Source organism: Macaca fascicularis, chromosome 8 (genome assembly GCF_037993035.2).
Source record: "Macaca fascicularis isolate 582-1 chromosome 8, T2T-MFA8v1.1".
NCBI classification, from domain to species: Eukaryota; Metazoa; Chordata; class Mammalia; order Primates; family Cercopithecidae; genus Macaca; species Macaca fascicularis.
This window is the reverse complement of record NC_088382.1, coordinates 10,175,052-10,189,112: the sequence shown is the minus strand read 5'-3', so window position 1 is coordinate 10,189,112 and position 14,061 is coordinate 10,175,052. Positions and strand designations below refer to the sequence as shown.

Genomic DNA, 14,061 nt, shown 5'->3' with positions numbered 1-14,061 from the left:
CAGCACTTTGGGAGGCCGAGGCAGGTGGATTACTTGAGGTCAGGATTTCGAGACCAGGCTGGCCAACATGGCAAAACCCCATCTCCACTAAACATACAAAAAACAAACAAACAAACAAACAAACAAATTAGCTGTGACAGTCTTAAGTAAGCAAACAAGGAGACAAAACTTACTTTCATTCTTCAGACAGCCTGATAGTCACCTCATTCCACTTTACGAGTGTAAAGTCATCACGAGGAGAAAATTGTTCTACATGTAGGTCATGAGTTGACATTTTCTTTCATCATCAATAAAAACAGCAGGTTCCAATGTGTAAAATTTGGATTTATCTCTTTAGCATAACTCAAATGAAATAAACCATCCCTACCAGATAATAACTTTTTAAAATAAAAAAGTTGATGTAGAAAACATTTTAATCAATACCGCAAGTAGCACTCGATGTAATATTTATGTCTTACTTGGAAACCGTTTCTTTTTGCAAAACTATATTTCAAAAGACAGAATAGTCGTGGTACAAAAACGTTTATTTAAATTAAATATTTTCAACAAATTAATATTGACAACTGTTTCAAAGTATGTGTCGTTCTTTCAAAAAAATGAAACAGTTTAGCTTAATGGCTGTGATACTGTTTTATGAGATTATTCATACATGCTCTGGACTGCACACCCGTCAATCATATCATCAACAATTTACTATTTATTACCAAATGGCATATAAAGTAATAGCATAAAGAGTAATCATATCTTATAAGTGATTTTACAATAGGACATCTTGGGAGGGCAAAAAGGATTTATCAACAATACAAAACATAAGATAAAAATAATAGGAGATTATATAAAACATATTTCATACAGGAAATAATATGCTAAAATAAAAAAACAACAACAACTGTCTTTCAGCACACTGTTACACATGCTCCTTCACAGGAGGTCTGGGAGAAAGATGAAAATGTTTTGGGGTCAGGTGTCCAGGGCTCAGAAACATTTTTGGAATCACAGTGAGTTTCTGATTTGTGGGAAGTTGCTCTAAAGCACTGGCTGAGGACTTTGCCTGAGGACCTGGCTGGTGAGGAAGGCACACTCTCACTGCTGCTGGAGGAAGCATGCTTGGGCTAAGTCAGGGGCTGTTTGAGTTAGCGACTAGTTCAGCAGTGGAGGAAGAGTAGAAAGAAGAGAAGAAGAAATCCCAGAAAAGAGAGTAAAGAAACTGGAGACGGCTGGGAAGGAAGCACCTTTCAAATCTACAGAGGGGGAAGTGTATATCCAGATTTGAGGACAGTGACTTTGCTTGGTTGTAAAGTCCTTTTAGGAACCCGGGCTCTTTGGGTCATCAGAAACAGGGAGTTGGCAAGAAGCTGTCATTGTTAATAAAAATATCTGATTTAGACTTTAAGAGCTGCATGAAGTGGGCATGTGTCTCTCACACTCCTTTTATATATTCAGACTGTGCAGATTCTTTTTTTTTTTTTTTTTTCCTTGAAATGGAGTTTCACTCTTGTTGCCCAGGCTGGAGTGCAATGATGCAATCTTGGCTCACTGCAACCTCTACCTCCCAGGTTCAAGACATTCTCCTGCCTCAGCCTCCCAAGTAGCTGGGATTACAGGTGTGCACCACCACTCCTAGCTAATTTTGTATTTTTCGTAGAGACAGGGTTTCATCATGTTGTCCAGGCTGGTCTTGAACTCCTGACCTCAGGTGATCCACACGCCTCGGCCTCCCAAAGTGCTGGGATTACAGGCGTGAGCCACCATGCCCGGCCTAGACTGTGCATATTCTCTTGAAGTGTGTGTATAATAAAGAGAGACAGAGACAGAGACAGAGACAGAGACAGAGACAGAGAGAGAGAGAGAGAGAGAGAGAGAGAGAGAGAACTGCTTTAAAATGTATATTTAAAATAAAATAGTTTTAACTCAATCCCATTTTCTGTAATATAGGTAGCCATACTGATTAATGTCTCAAATCAGGTTGACTGTTTTTTGTCAAATTGTGAGTCCCTTTGGAATTTTGTGGTCATTTTGGAAAGGAGTGCAGAAAGTGCAGAAAGCCTCGTGGTCCTTGGGCTGTGCACACAAAATTATCACCAGATCATAGGTTAGTGAGCTCATTAATGAGTCAGATTTCCCCATCTTCCTTTATTAACCTTGAGAGAACCCTAAATCAGAAAACTGTGGACCAGAAGGGACCTCGGCTATCAAGTCTGTCCCACCATTAGTTTCGACGATGGCTACAAAGAAAAGAGGTCGGTGAATATTCTACTGGGAGACAGCAACTCTCAGGGGCTGGAGGAAAACTCACTTGAAGGAATATACTTAAAATGCAGGCTGCAGGGGCTTGAATGTGGGGAAGGGGATGGAGGCGGCACTCGGATAAGCAGAGTCCAGCTTAGGCCAAAGGCTCTGGGGCCACAGTTCAGACCTCCCTGCCCTGAGTGGTGGGAGGAAAGCTAGTGTGGCTGCCGGGCTCCCCCGCCACTCAGGGCACAGGAAGGAGAGGGTGTGAGGGCTGGCTGGACGCGGCGCCTCCAGCTCTATGACACACTGTAGCTGTTGTAGTACGTGGCCGTGGCATCAGCCAGGACAGAGATGAGGCTGGTCTCTGTGGGACCCGTTGGTGTCACCTGGGAGACGGGGACATGCCCACTGAGGGCCATGGTCCCTGTGGCAGAGTCTGGGTGGCCAGGAGTGTTCAAATACTGGTCGAATTCATTGCGATCCATGTCCCCCAGGAGTTCCACCTGACTCAGTTGATCCAGGGCATCCAAGCCAGGGTGCTCAGGAGGCGGGGAGAGCTGGCCCAGGTGGGCTTGGAGGTTGGAGTGGAGAGGGTGGTAGGTGGCCGGGGAGTAATAGGCAGGAGATGGGGGACAGCCGGGTACAGGGGACATCATGGAGACGCCGGGGGACTGGCCAAGGGCCAAGGAGCCCAGGGAGTGGCTACAGTGGAGAGGGCTGGGGGCGTACTCCGGTGAGTACGGGGGCCCTGGCAGATGGGGGATGCGGCGGGGGTGGCCGTGCTCCTCCTGGCAGGGGGAGGAGAAGAAGGTCTGCTCCGGCTCCAGCACGTCCAGGGGAGACATTTCAGGAGGTGTGGGCAGCCCGTACGGGTACCTGTCCACACTGCTCGGGGTGCCGCCGCCGCCGCCGCCACCACCAGCCGGCCCCTCGTGGTAGCAGCCCCGGAGGCTGGGCAGGGCAGTGCCGGGGGAGTACTCACCCCTGTCCTCCTTCTCCCCCAGCGCCCCCCGGCTGCCGCTTCTCTTCTCCGGCAGGGCGTTCTGGTCCCGGGAGAGGGAGCTCAGGAGGAAGCCGGGGTCCACGCGCTTGCACAGCCGCTTGGCCTGCTTTTTTCTGCGCGGCCGGTACTTGTAGTTGGGGTAGTCCTGCATGTGCTGCAGGCGCAGCCGCTCCGCCTCGTCCACGTACGGCCTCTTCTGAGACAGCGTCAGTGCCTTCCACGACTTTCCTGCTCACACAAGGCAGAGGAGGCCATGCTCAGTGTTGTGCCCCTCAGGCATTGCACATGCACACGCGTACACACACATGGGCACATGTACACACACCTCCCTTCACCCTCTCAGTCACAGAGGACACGGGCACCTCTTGCACCCTCTTCCCAACCCAGATCCTGCAGACACAGTGAGGCGAAATCAACACCTCTGCTTGCATCCATAAAGCCAGATCGTGCACTGTGCACACAGAGAGCATCGCCTCTCATGTAAGAGCCACCAGAGCATGCCCAGGCTACAATGCAGGGTCCCCAGTGAAAAAAGCCCACCTGACCATATTCAGCTACAGGAAGAAAATACCTAATGATCACAATATTGATTGGGGCTCTTTTTACCCTTCGAGGGTCCATTCTAAACATTTGTGCATTCTCATGAAAATCTCTGCCTTCATTGATTAGTGCAGGCTAAAAAGATACTGTCATAGTTACCTATGGCATAAATCTCACAGCCCTTTCTGGGAGGGAACTCAGGCTCAGTCAATAGTTTCACAGATGTCAGTAAATCAGAGATTTTCACTTAGGTTAACAAATGCCTATTCCTTACCTCTGAAGGTCAAATAGGACCCTGCTGGATGACCCAGGCCGGAATGCTAACATCTGCCTGCAACGCATGTATGCATGCCCAGACACATGCGTGCACACACATATACATGCAAACCATCACTTCCAGCCAGCCACCTTTTGGGGACCCTTGACGGTGCCAGGGCACCTGCTTAGCCACAGATCTCCATGCAGAAGCCATTCCCTGCACTTCTCTGAGTCTCTATTTTCTTCAGTATAAAATAAAGATATTGTGACACTCTCCAGCTCCAAACTCTCTCTTTAAAAATTATTCCATGCTTGCAACCCACTGGTGCTAATATGCTGGCTGTGCTTGATCTTCTATTCACCATTGCTTGCTTGTCTGTTGTTTTTTCAAGTCCCCGGAGCATCTTCCCTCATCTCTCAGTGTGCACTGCACACCCCTCCTGCAGTGTTTTCTAGGGGTGGAAGGCTTCTTGGGTTGCTTTGCTACCTCCTAAGGTGGGCTCAGGATTCTACAACTTTAACATGTTCTCCCACGATGCTAATATGTCCTGAAGTTTGAGATGCATTAACCTAGAGGTTAAGGCCTAAGGAAAGGGCTATGTGTTCCATTCAGCACATTCTGCACAGGGCCAGGTGCAGAGCCGTGCACACAGCAGCCCTCAGTACCTCTGTCGACTGGTTCCTTGGGCCGGGGCTCACAGCCAGGGTAGGGCAATGATTAAGGGCATTGTACCACTTGGATGAAAGTTTATAGAAATTCTGTGGAGCTTTTAACTAACATCATTAGCTGTCACTTAAAAGCGTGACTTGAAAGTGTTAGGAGCTGCAGATTCAGGGCTGATCATCAGTTCCCAGCCTGTGGCTGAGGCTACAAAGCTGTTGCAAGCGATCCAAGATTCAGGTGCACCCCATACCCTGTCCGTGGTCTCAGTATAAAATGTGGCCCTAGCTTCTAAATGTATCCGGATGTTATATGATCAATAAAATACGTGTTCATTTTAAAATGCTACCAAATATCTCCTTCTCTTTATGCACTTTCTCAATCATAATATATTAAAAATACCAGTGTGACTAGGTCACATTTTTAATGTTAAGGTTTGGAAGGTTTATAGTGGAAAAAGTTGAGACTCTCATATGCAGGCTTTTCCTCTCAGGTCAGAAAGGAAAGAGCCAAGAAGGAAATGTCACACAGGTGGAGGGGATCATCCCGCTGCCCCCTGCTAACAGGTGCACAAAGTCCATATTGTGAAAAGCACCAGTGTTGCGGTTTCCCTCACCCAGTGCCAGGAGCTACATGGCTCAGCAGGAAGGAATCCGTGTTTTTTCTGCAGAATGAACTGTAACCTCCTGAAGCTGAAGTGTAGGCCCGACTGGGACCAATTCACAGGAAGCATCTGTCTCCTGTGTCCCTGTGTCTGCCCCTTTCCTGGGAGCAGGCTTCCCCAATTCCGAAGGGCCGTGCTTCTCACCCTTCCCTCCTCCCCAATCCCTGGCCCAGGCCTGCACAGAATTCCTTCTCTATCACCCTCACAGCAGTGGCTTGCTTCCCCCTCAGCAGGCATGGTCAACAGGCACAGTGCCCAGGGTCCGTGGAAAAAAATGTTTGGGGATCCACAACAAACATATTTTCATTTCTTTTAAAATCTAAAGAAAAATATAAACTAATCGGTTAAAGAAAATGTTTTATTATTGTACATATTAATATATTTGTCTTTATGCCAACACTGTGTAAAATAAAAATGTTACTGTTTTTTGATGAGGGAAAAGGCCCCAGAAGGCTGCAGACCACTAACGCGAGTTGGTGAAGCCAGCCACGAGGCTGGGCCCTTTGCAACCAGCACTCCATCAACTGCTTTACACAGCAGCTAAACTGCAGGAGGGCTCGGCCTGGGACCCGCTCTGCGGGCCTGCGGCTTTGACCAGCAGAAAGAGGGGCGTCAGTCCTATCTCCAAAGTTCCGCCCCGGGAAAGAGCCCTGAGCGCTGAACTCCGACGAAAAAAAAGAAGGGATCTGTTCTGGGCAGGGTGGGGTTTGGGAAGGGTAAAGACGGCCTCGGGTGCCCACACGTCCCTTCTTATAGGACCTGTCTCCCGCTGCGTGCACCAAGTGCTTGTGCTTTGAAAGGTTTTCGCCGATTAAAACGAATAAAAACCGCGTCGAAAGGCAAAGAAGTTAGGGGTTAGGTAGGGTCGAAAAGTACTCAGCTCGACACCAGAGGAAAAAGAAACCCCCACAGGAACTCCGGTTGTTCGGGTGTGTCCTAACAGCCTCACTCCGGACCTCTTGAACCTGGTGGGTCCGTGTCCCCAGCCCCTGCGGGGACAGCCCAGGAAAAGGCCGGGTTCCAGGACAGCCCAAGCATCCAAATCAAGTTATCTACACCCCCGAGGCTGATAATAGATGAACGAATCGAGTCTATTGGGGTAAGTTTTTTGTTTTGTTTTTCTCTTAATTATTTAGTTAAAGCAAGGATTCGTTCCGCAGGGTCTCTCTTCAGGAATATTCGTTAATTATAATTTCATCTGTGACAGCCTTCCTCTGAGATGGCCCAATTGTAAGATCCAGGGAATGCTGGGTCTTCCCACTTCGGTATTTCTAGCAAACGCCGGTTCCACCCAGCCTCGACGTTTCCGTCCCTGCCCTGTCCATGCGTGCCGGTCCCTGCGGCCAGGCTTCCCAGCCTGGCCGCTGCCCCGTCTCCCCGCCCCCTGGGGCGCCGACCTCCGCTCCTGTCCCAGCAAAGGAGCCTCCCCTGCCTGCCGCGCTGTTTCACTTTGGACCGCGCCAAGTGCCCCCGCTCTGAATCCTGGGCACCGCGAGCACCCACGCTCGCGCAGACGGCCAGCCACGCGGGCACGAAGAGGGCCCTAGCCCCGCGTGCCGGGTTGTCCCCAGGCTCCGCGCTCGCACCCGCCCTGCCAGGCAGCCAGCCGCTCGCCGTCCGCCCCCCGCCCCCAGCCCCCAGCCCGCCCGACCGCGCGCTCACTCACCCAGCATCTTGCTGAGCTCGGCGTTGTGCAGGTCAGGGTTCTGCACCGCCAGCCGTTTCCTCTCGTCCTTGGCCCAAACCATGAAGGCGTTCATGGGCCGCCGGATACGGCTCTCGGAGCCCTTGTCCCCCGGGGGTCGAGGGGCGGCGGGCGGCGACTGTCCATCCGACAGCTCGGCGTCCAGGGCCGGGCACTCGAGCCCCTCGGGCCAAGGGTAGGCTCCCAGCAGCGAGGCCATGGCCGCACGCGGGTCGCCTCGCTTAGCTTGGCGGGGCCGGCGCGGACCTGGCCCTCGCACCGGTCGGGGCGTCCAACTTGGCCCGGAGCCGCGACCCGGCCCCTGATTTATCAGCTTCGGGCGGCCGCGTCCTCCAATGACTCTCCAAGGCGGCGCGGCCCCTCCCTCGGTGTCGGCACGGGTCCCCTCCCTGCGTCCCGGGCCGCCGCCGGGTCCCCGCTCCAACCTGCCGGGAGGAGGAGGGAAGAAGGGAGGGAGGCAGGGCCTCCTCCCCGCACCCGCCCCCGGCCCGCCCCTCCACCGCCAGGGGCCCGCCCGGGGATCTGCGCCGGGCTGGCCCGGGCCGCCTCCCGCCCCCTGCCCTGGACCCGCAGGTGCCGCAGAGCCGCAAGGCAGGCGCTGGAGGCCCGCTCCAGCCCGGGCCTGCCCGGGTCAGACTCCACTGCCCCTCCTGCGCGTGGAGCCTCGGAAAACCCAATCCAACCAGGTTTCGCCGAGCTCGCCTGGGCGTGAGAGACACTGACCATGAACCCCTCAGATCAGCCGTTCTTAATACTCCGACTGCCATTCCTTTCTAAAATGACCGGGTTTCGGCCACCGCAGCCCCAGCCAACTGGGGTCGCCACAGAGGCCGGCCGGAGCCGGAGCTAGGGACTGCACCCCGCCTCGGGTTCTGTGCAGTGTTCGCCGAAGGCCCCGCGACGCCCCCGCCGCCCCTGGCTCTCAGGAGGGCGAGGCCGGCGTTCTGGTTCTCAGCCACCTGGTTGATTTCTCCTCTCACTCCACCCGCACCCAGTCTCCGGGGCCAGGCCTCCAGCTCCCTCACTTCTGGCTCTTCTCACCCTGAATTTTCTCCTTATATTTTCTCTTTCCTCCTCGGATTGGCAGTCCGGCTTCTCCGAAAGGAGTCGCTCCCGCCCTCTCGCGTCCCCCCTGGCTGAGCTGCGACCTGCTAACTCCCCCAGTTTCCCTCATCTGCACACCCTGGTGTACACCGACCGTGCGTGCCGGGCCCGTGTGCAGCCTGGGGACTGCGGGCTGGGAGCTCACGGCCGTCGCTTGCTCGAGCTCACCGCAGCTCCCATGTCACCCGGCCCCCTGTGTGGAGCGCTGTTCCCGCACTCTCATATAAGCGCCGGCACACAGTAGGCGCTCAAGGCCTGCAGAATGAGTGAGCAAATATGGCTCAGACACCTACTGAATGAAAGTCGGCAGGTTTGACTAGATCCTGGAATTCAATATTTACTGAGCGCCCTCCATGTGCCGGGCTCCACAGAGGTGATCCTGGAAGGAGGCAGCGTTGTGGGGGTGGGGGTGGGGGTGCCGTGGGATCCGGTGTCAGAACCTGTCTTAGTGTTTAGGTGACTGAACGTGCGACTCTGGACAAGTCACATCTCTCTGGATCGCCTTTCCTAATCCTAACACGGGACGATGATAAGACTGACCTTTCAGGGCTGTTGTGAAGATTCGGTGAGACAAATGTAGAGAAAGCTCCAACCCTTCCTGTGATGCTTGACGTTAACACAACTCTAGGCATGAAGCCCGTGAGCCTGAGTCCGAATTTCAATGTTCCCGCGCGCAGCAACCGATGCCTTGCATGCAACATGCAGCGGGCCCCACGGCTAAGACCCGGCAAGTGTAAGGTGAACTGCAGCGTCTCTGTTTTCACGTCCTAATATTCACCTCTAGAGCCCGGGACAATTTTCATCCGAGAATTAGCTTTTCGAACAAAAGAGATGGCTGGGCTTGCCAGGATTCAGTAGCAGCACCCTGGGCCGGTGCGCCCCAACCGCTGCACTGGCGGGCCGGGAATCTAAGGGTATGGGGCGAGGTGCGCGCTGCGCAGCACGGGCAGAGAACAGGGTGCCCACCGCTGGGGCAGCATCCAGGAACCAGAGGCGGAGCGGTGGGGGACCCAGTGGGGGCCGTTTGCAGAGAGTTTGTCCTCCATCTAGGCGGACTTCCCAATCCTGTAAAGCCCAGGCCATCTCCAGTGGCCGACCCCTTTCCCGCATGTGCCTCCAGCAAAACCCCTAGGCCAGAGTGCGCCTCGTGGAATCCAGGGCCGCGCCTGGCCAGGAGAAGGGAGCTCTTTGAGAAAGGGGAGAAAGAGGGTCCCACTTTGGGGCTTGAGCTGCGGCGGAAGATCCAGGGAAGAGCTCGTCCCCGACCCTTTCTGACCCTACTGAGCTCCAGGGCGCGGGCGGTGCTCAGCAGGGTCGGAGGCCACGAGGGGACAGCGCCCCCTTCCCGACGACTGGTGTCCCCACTCCCCGCCCCAGCCCGTAGCGCCCTCCCTGCATGGCCCCAGAGCAGAGCGCGCAAGCCGTGGGGCCGCGCCCGGGCACCAGGTTAGGAAGATGCGCCCTCCCCAGTGAACACGGAACGGTCAAGTTAGATCCCAGACACCGACGGCAACAACAGAGAAAACAACGGGGACGGGGCCAGAGAATACGTGTTGTGATTGTTGTCTGCACTTGTTTAGTTTCTTGCTTTTCCTCTGCAGAGAGCTTGCAAGCCTGGGCTGTCCAGGAGGTGATCATCAACCTTTCCAGTGCTGATGCGGGCGCCGCCCGGAGCTCGGGAATTGCCAGCACCGCAGTAGCCGGGCTCGCTTGCTCCATTCCTTCATTCCCTTGCGTCCACGCATTTATGCACCTTGGCAACCGTATGCGAGCGCGCCCTGGTGCAGGCGACGCCAAGGGACGCGGGGTCGCCATAACCTCGCCGCTTCTCTGGTCACTGCGAGCTTGTCCTTCCAGAGCTCCGCGCTGACCCTACGCGACCCCAAAGCCTGGAGCTCGGAGGGCTGAGCTAGAGGCGGAGGGAGCCAGCCCTGGCATGCCGACACTTGTGTCGCCAGTGCTGGGTTCGGGGCTGCGGCCAGCTGTGGGTCCAGCGGCTCTTAGGTCGAGGCTAGGCGCGGCGAATCGTCACGGCGCGGACCCTGAAAGACCTGGCGGAGAAAGGTCAAGGCCCAGGGCTACCGGGTTGGATCTTGCGGGGCTCTGACCTTCGGCGAGACCGGTCAGGGGCAGCCAAGCAGAGGCGGAGAGGCAGGGCCGGGTGTGATGACGCGGGGCACACTGGACAACGCGCGTGCTCCACGCAGCCGGCCTGGCCGCACCACCGGAGCTCACGCCTCCCGCGCGAGTTACCTGAACTGCACTCTCTTAAAAGATGTTTTCTTTCTTCCTTCTTTCTTTTCTTTTCCTTCCCTCCCTTCTCCCTCCCTCCCTCCTTTCTCCCCGACCCCCTTCTCTGTCCGTTTAGCTCGGTAGTTCTGTGAACATTGGTTTCCAAGGACACAGGACCTGAAGCCAGAAATCCCCAATTCCGATTTTCTGCAATTCAATTGCGTTGTGATAACTCACTTAACTAATCTCGGCCGCAGTTTCTTCACCGGTAAAATGGGGATAATACAAGGTGGCTGACACAGTGTTTGTAAAAGCTCCTCGTAGAGTTTTCTGAGTTGTGAAATATGAAATCGTGAGTGGGTGAAAACCTAAAAAAAAAAAAAAAAAAAAAAAAAAGTCGGGCCTCCACAACTTTCCTCTCCAGGAGCTTTTCCGAACAGAGGAATTTCAGCTGCTCTGGGGTGCAAGGGGAAAGAAAGGGGCAGAAAGAGGGGGAGGAGGAGGGGGAGGAGGAGGGAGAGGAGGAGGGAGAGGGGAATCCAGCTGCAGTACCCCTGGTACCTGCTCCGAACCCGCTGCGAACCCGGAGCTCTGAGCCGGACCAGGCGCGTCCTGGGCCAAGGGCCTGCCTTGGGCGGGGCCACCGCGGATACTCCGGAGGCTCGCGGCAGCGCCCGCAGGCGTTGGGTGCAAGTGTTCTGTGTTTGCTTTTAGTTCCTCACACCAGGCTAGAGGTTGAAGTTATTATCATCACCATCTTCGCTCACGCTGATTTGTCTGTACTTGATTGGCAGTCTTTGCAAAGCAGGTTCCCATTCACTGGCTCATCCCCGCCTCCACACAACCCTCGAAGCAGAAGGCTCAGAGTTTTAGGATTGAGCCACTTCCCAGACAAGGCGGGTGAGGCTGCGGCTACAAATGCCAGAGCAGAGACCCCAGCGCGCGGCTCCTGACCTCACGCCTGGACTACTAGGTTCCTGTGCGCCCAAGTAGTGCCCCAGCTCGAGGGAACGGCTTCTAACCAGCTGCTGCGACGCCTCCTGGCTTTGCGCTCCCTCTAGCCTGGTCTCTGGAAGTTCCACTGCACCTTCCCTCATCCAAAGGGTGCCTTCAGTTTAAGGCGTGTCCTGAACAAGGTAACTGAAAAGCAAGGGGACAAACCCTGCTGGCCATGGCCGAGGTGCGGGCTGGAGAGAGGGGAGAACCGGCCAGGCCTGCCAGCCCCACCTCCCGCCCGTGCGGGGTCCAGGAGTCTGCAACTCGGGTTTTCTACAAGACGCTGTAGTGGAGTTCCTTTTTCAACCCACGGAAATCTCTCCATAGTCATCTAAGAGAAGCCCATCAAGTTCCTAATTTAGAATAACTGTCTGTGATTAAAACAGCAGGGATTGGCCGGGCACAGTGGCTCACGCCTGTAATCCCAGCACTTTGGAAGGCAGAGGAGGGCGGATCACCCGAGGTCAGGAGTCCGGGACCAGCCTGACCAACACCATGAAACCCCATCTCTAGTAAAAATACAAAAATTAGCCAGACATGGAGGCATACGCATGTAATCCCAGCTACTTGGGAGGCTGGGGTAGAACTACTTGAACCCGGGAGGCGGAGGTTTCAGTGAGCTGAGATCCCATCAATGCACTCCAGCCTGGGCAACAAGAGCAAAACTCTCTCTCTCTCTCTCTCTCTCTCTCTCTCTCTCTCTCTCTCTCTCTCTCGCTCTCTCTCTCTCTCTCTCTCTCTCTCTCTCTCTCTCTCTCTCTCTCACACACACACACACACACACACACACACACACACACCGAGCAGGGATTTCAGATGTACACCTGCAGCTTCACTACACTGACTGAAGCAGGCAGAACAAAAGGACATTAGGTCAGTTTCACAGAATCTGAGGTCCAGTAGCTTTTCCACATGAACCTAGGGAAAAAGGAATGTTGTTTTCAGACTAGATTGCTCCTGAATGTGGGTAGTACAGACCCCTTATAACATCAAAAGCTTTTTGTAGTTGCTTAAAATACTAAGATACAGTTTCCCTGGGTCAGGCATTCCTGGTTACTGCAGAGGCCCCCCCCCCCGTACACACATACTTGTGAGCACCCCTAACCCACCACTTGTCTCTGATGAATCATGTCTCCAGTGGATAATACCTAAAACCTCCATGGTGGGAAGAACACTGACTTGGAGCCAGAAGCCACAAGGCCAGTCCAACCTGCCACTACTGTCTGTGCACATTTTAGCAAGTCACTTCACTGGTTAACTCACAGGCTCTGGAGCCTCAGTGAGGCCCTGAGAGATGAAGGACTTGCCACATTTTGTCCACTTGGATAGCACTGAGATAAGCTGATGTTCAGTCTGTGATTTGTGTTTGCTTCCCCCTAGCACTGAGGGACATCAGTCCCAAGCCAGTAACACCCTTTTTCTACACTAACTTTCTTCCACTCTACTCTGAACAATTATCGGGTTTCCTTTAAGGGGTCAAGTGTGTCAGATTACTGCACAGAAATGATCTTTATTTAATTGGTCATAAGCTAGACTTTCAGACAAATTTCAATAGAAAAATTAACAAACTACAGGATAAATTAGCAGTTGGTTTGAGGGGATATTTATTTATTTTTATCCTATTGTCTCTTCTTTCCAAATGTCTAAGATGAAGAAGTGAAATTGATTAGAAACAACCCATAATAATACAACATGGAAAATAAGCTTTTTCTTAGGACATTTGTACACACATCTGACTTCTGGGTAAATAGGATATCAGGCTAGATGAGACAGCCTAGATAGAGATCTCATCACAGAGAATTCTGTCATCAGCCAACAATTCCAGTGTGAGAAGTTGAGGATACTTCGTGTTTGTTTAGATCATGAGATTGCTTTTATTGTGTAGATTTCAAACTACTATGTTCTGTTTGTAAGATAAAATGTATATTGAAGTATAGCATCTCTACAGAGAAGTGCATGGAGTTTTCACCAAGTGAACACACCACATAAGCAGCACTCAGATCAAGTAACAGGTGTTGCGAGCCCTGATATTTTTAAGGCTCCCTACCACTGAGTTGTGAGCTCCCTTAGAGCAGGGACTGAGTACCATTCTGGTTTAAAATATAGTACATTAATAGAAAATTTGAGTATGGCTTGTGTCTGCTTCACTGTGTCTGAGTCTGGAAAGACGTGAACAACTAGAAGTCACCTGAATGGCCAGAAGCTAGAATTATCTGGAGGCTTCTTCACCCACAAGTCTTGCACCAGAGGAGGGGTGACTCAAAGATTGGGCTAAGTTGTGACTGTTGACTGGCATGTCTACACATGGCTTCTCCATATGTTTTTGGCTTCCTTTTTAGCACGGTGGCCTCAGAGTAAATCTTACATGTCAACTTGGCACTCCAAGAATGAATGTTCCCATAAATCAAGCCAAAGGCTATATGGCCTTCTAAGACTTAGGCTCAGAAGTCACATTACATCACCTCTAACCGATATTTGTTGGTCAAAGCAGTCACAAGTATGTCTAGATTTAACCAGAGGAAATACAGACCTCCACCTCTCAAAGTGGGGAGTGTCACAGAATTGTGGCTGTGTTTTAAAACCATGAGGTATGTGTATGTGTAGAGATGGTGGAAATGAGAATACCAGAGGTTTATCACAGACAAAGTAGCTAACTTTGTAACTCA

At 52.9% G+C, this 14,061-nt stretch overlaps 1 protein-coding gene and 1 long non-coding RNA gene across 2 annotated transcripts in view; one reads left to right on the top strand and one right to left on the bottom strand.

Annotated features, from left to right (window-relative positions):
• Window positions 1-509: 509 nt before the first annotated feature.
• On the bottom strand, window positions 510-7,341 carry SOX7 (SRY-box transcription factor 7). Its single transcript, XM_005562589.5, has 2 exons — window positions 7,025-7,341; window positions 510-3,463 (listed from the first exon to the last, which is right to left on the bottom strand). The coding sequence occupies exons 1-2, from the start codon at window positions 7,260-7,262 to the stop codon at window positions 2,529-2,531; spliced, it is 1,173 nt and encodes a 390-aa protein (XP_005562646.2). The 5' UTR covers window positions 7,263-7,341; the 3' UTR covers window positions 510-2,528.
• LOC135964615 (uncharacterized) overlaps window positions 6,306-14,061 on the top strand; it is a 28,813-nt gene continuing 21,057 nt past the window's right edge. Inside the window, exon 1 of the long non-coding RNA XR_010577114.2 lies at window positions 6,306-6,457. This is a non-coding gene — a long non-coding RNA (uncharacterized lncRNA). The remainder of the gene's footprint in view (window positions 6,458-14,061) is intronic.

Coding starts and splice junctions, on each gene's coding strand:
- SOX7 (XM_005562589.5), bottom strand. CDS start 7,262: ATGGCCTCGCTGCTGGGAGCCTACCCTTGGCCCGAGGGGCTCGAGTGC. Junction 3,464..7,024: donor CGAGCTCAGCAAGATGCTGG/GTGAGTGAGCGC, acceptor TTGTGTGAGCAG/GAAAGTCGTGGAAGGCACTG.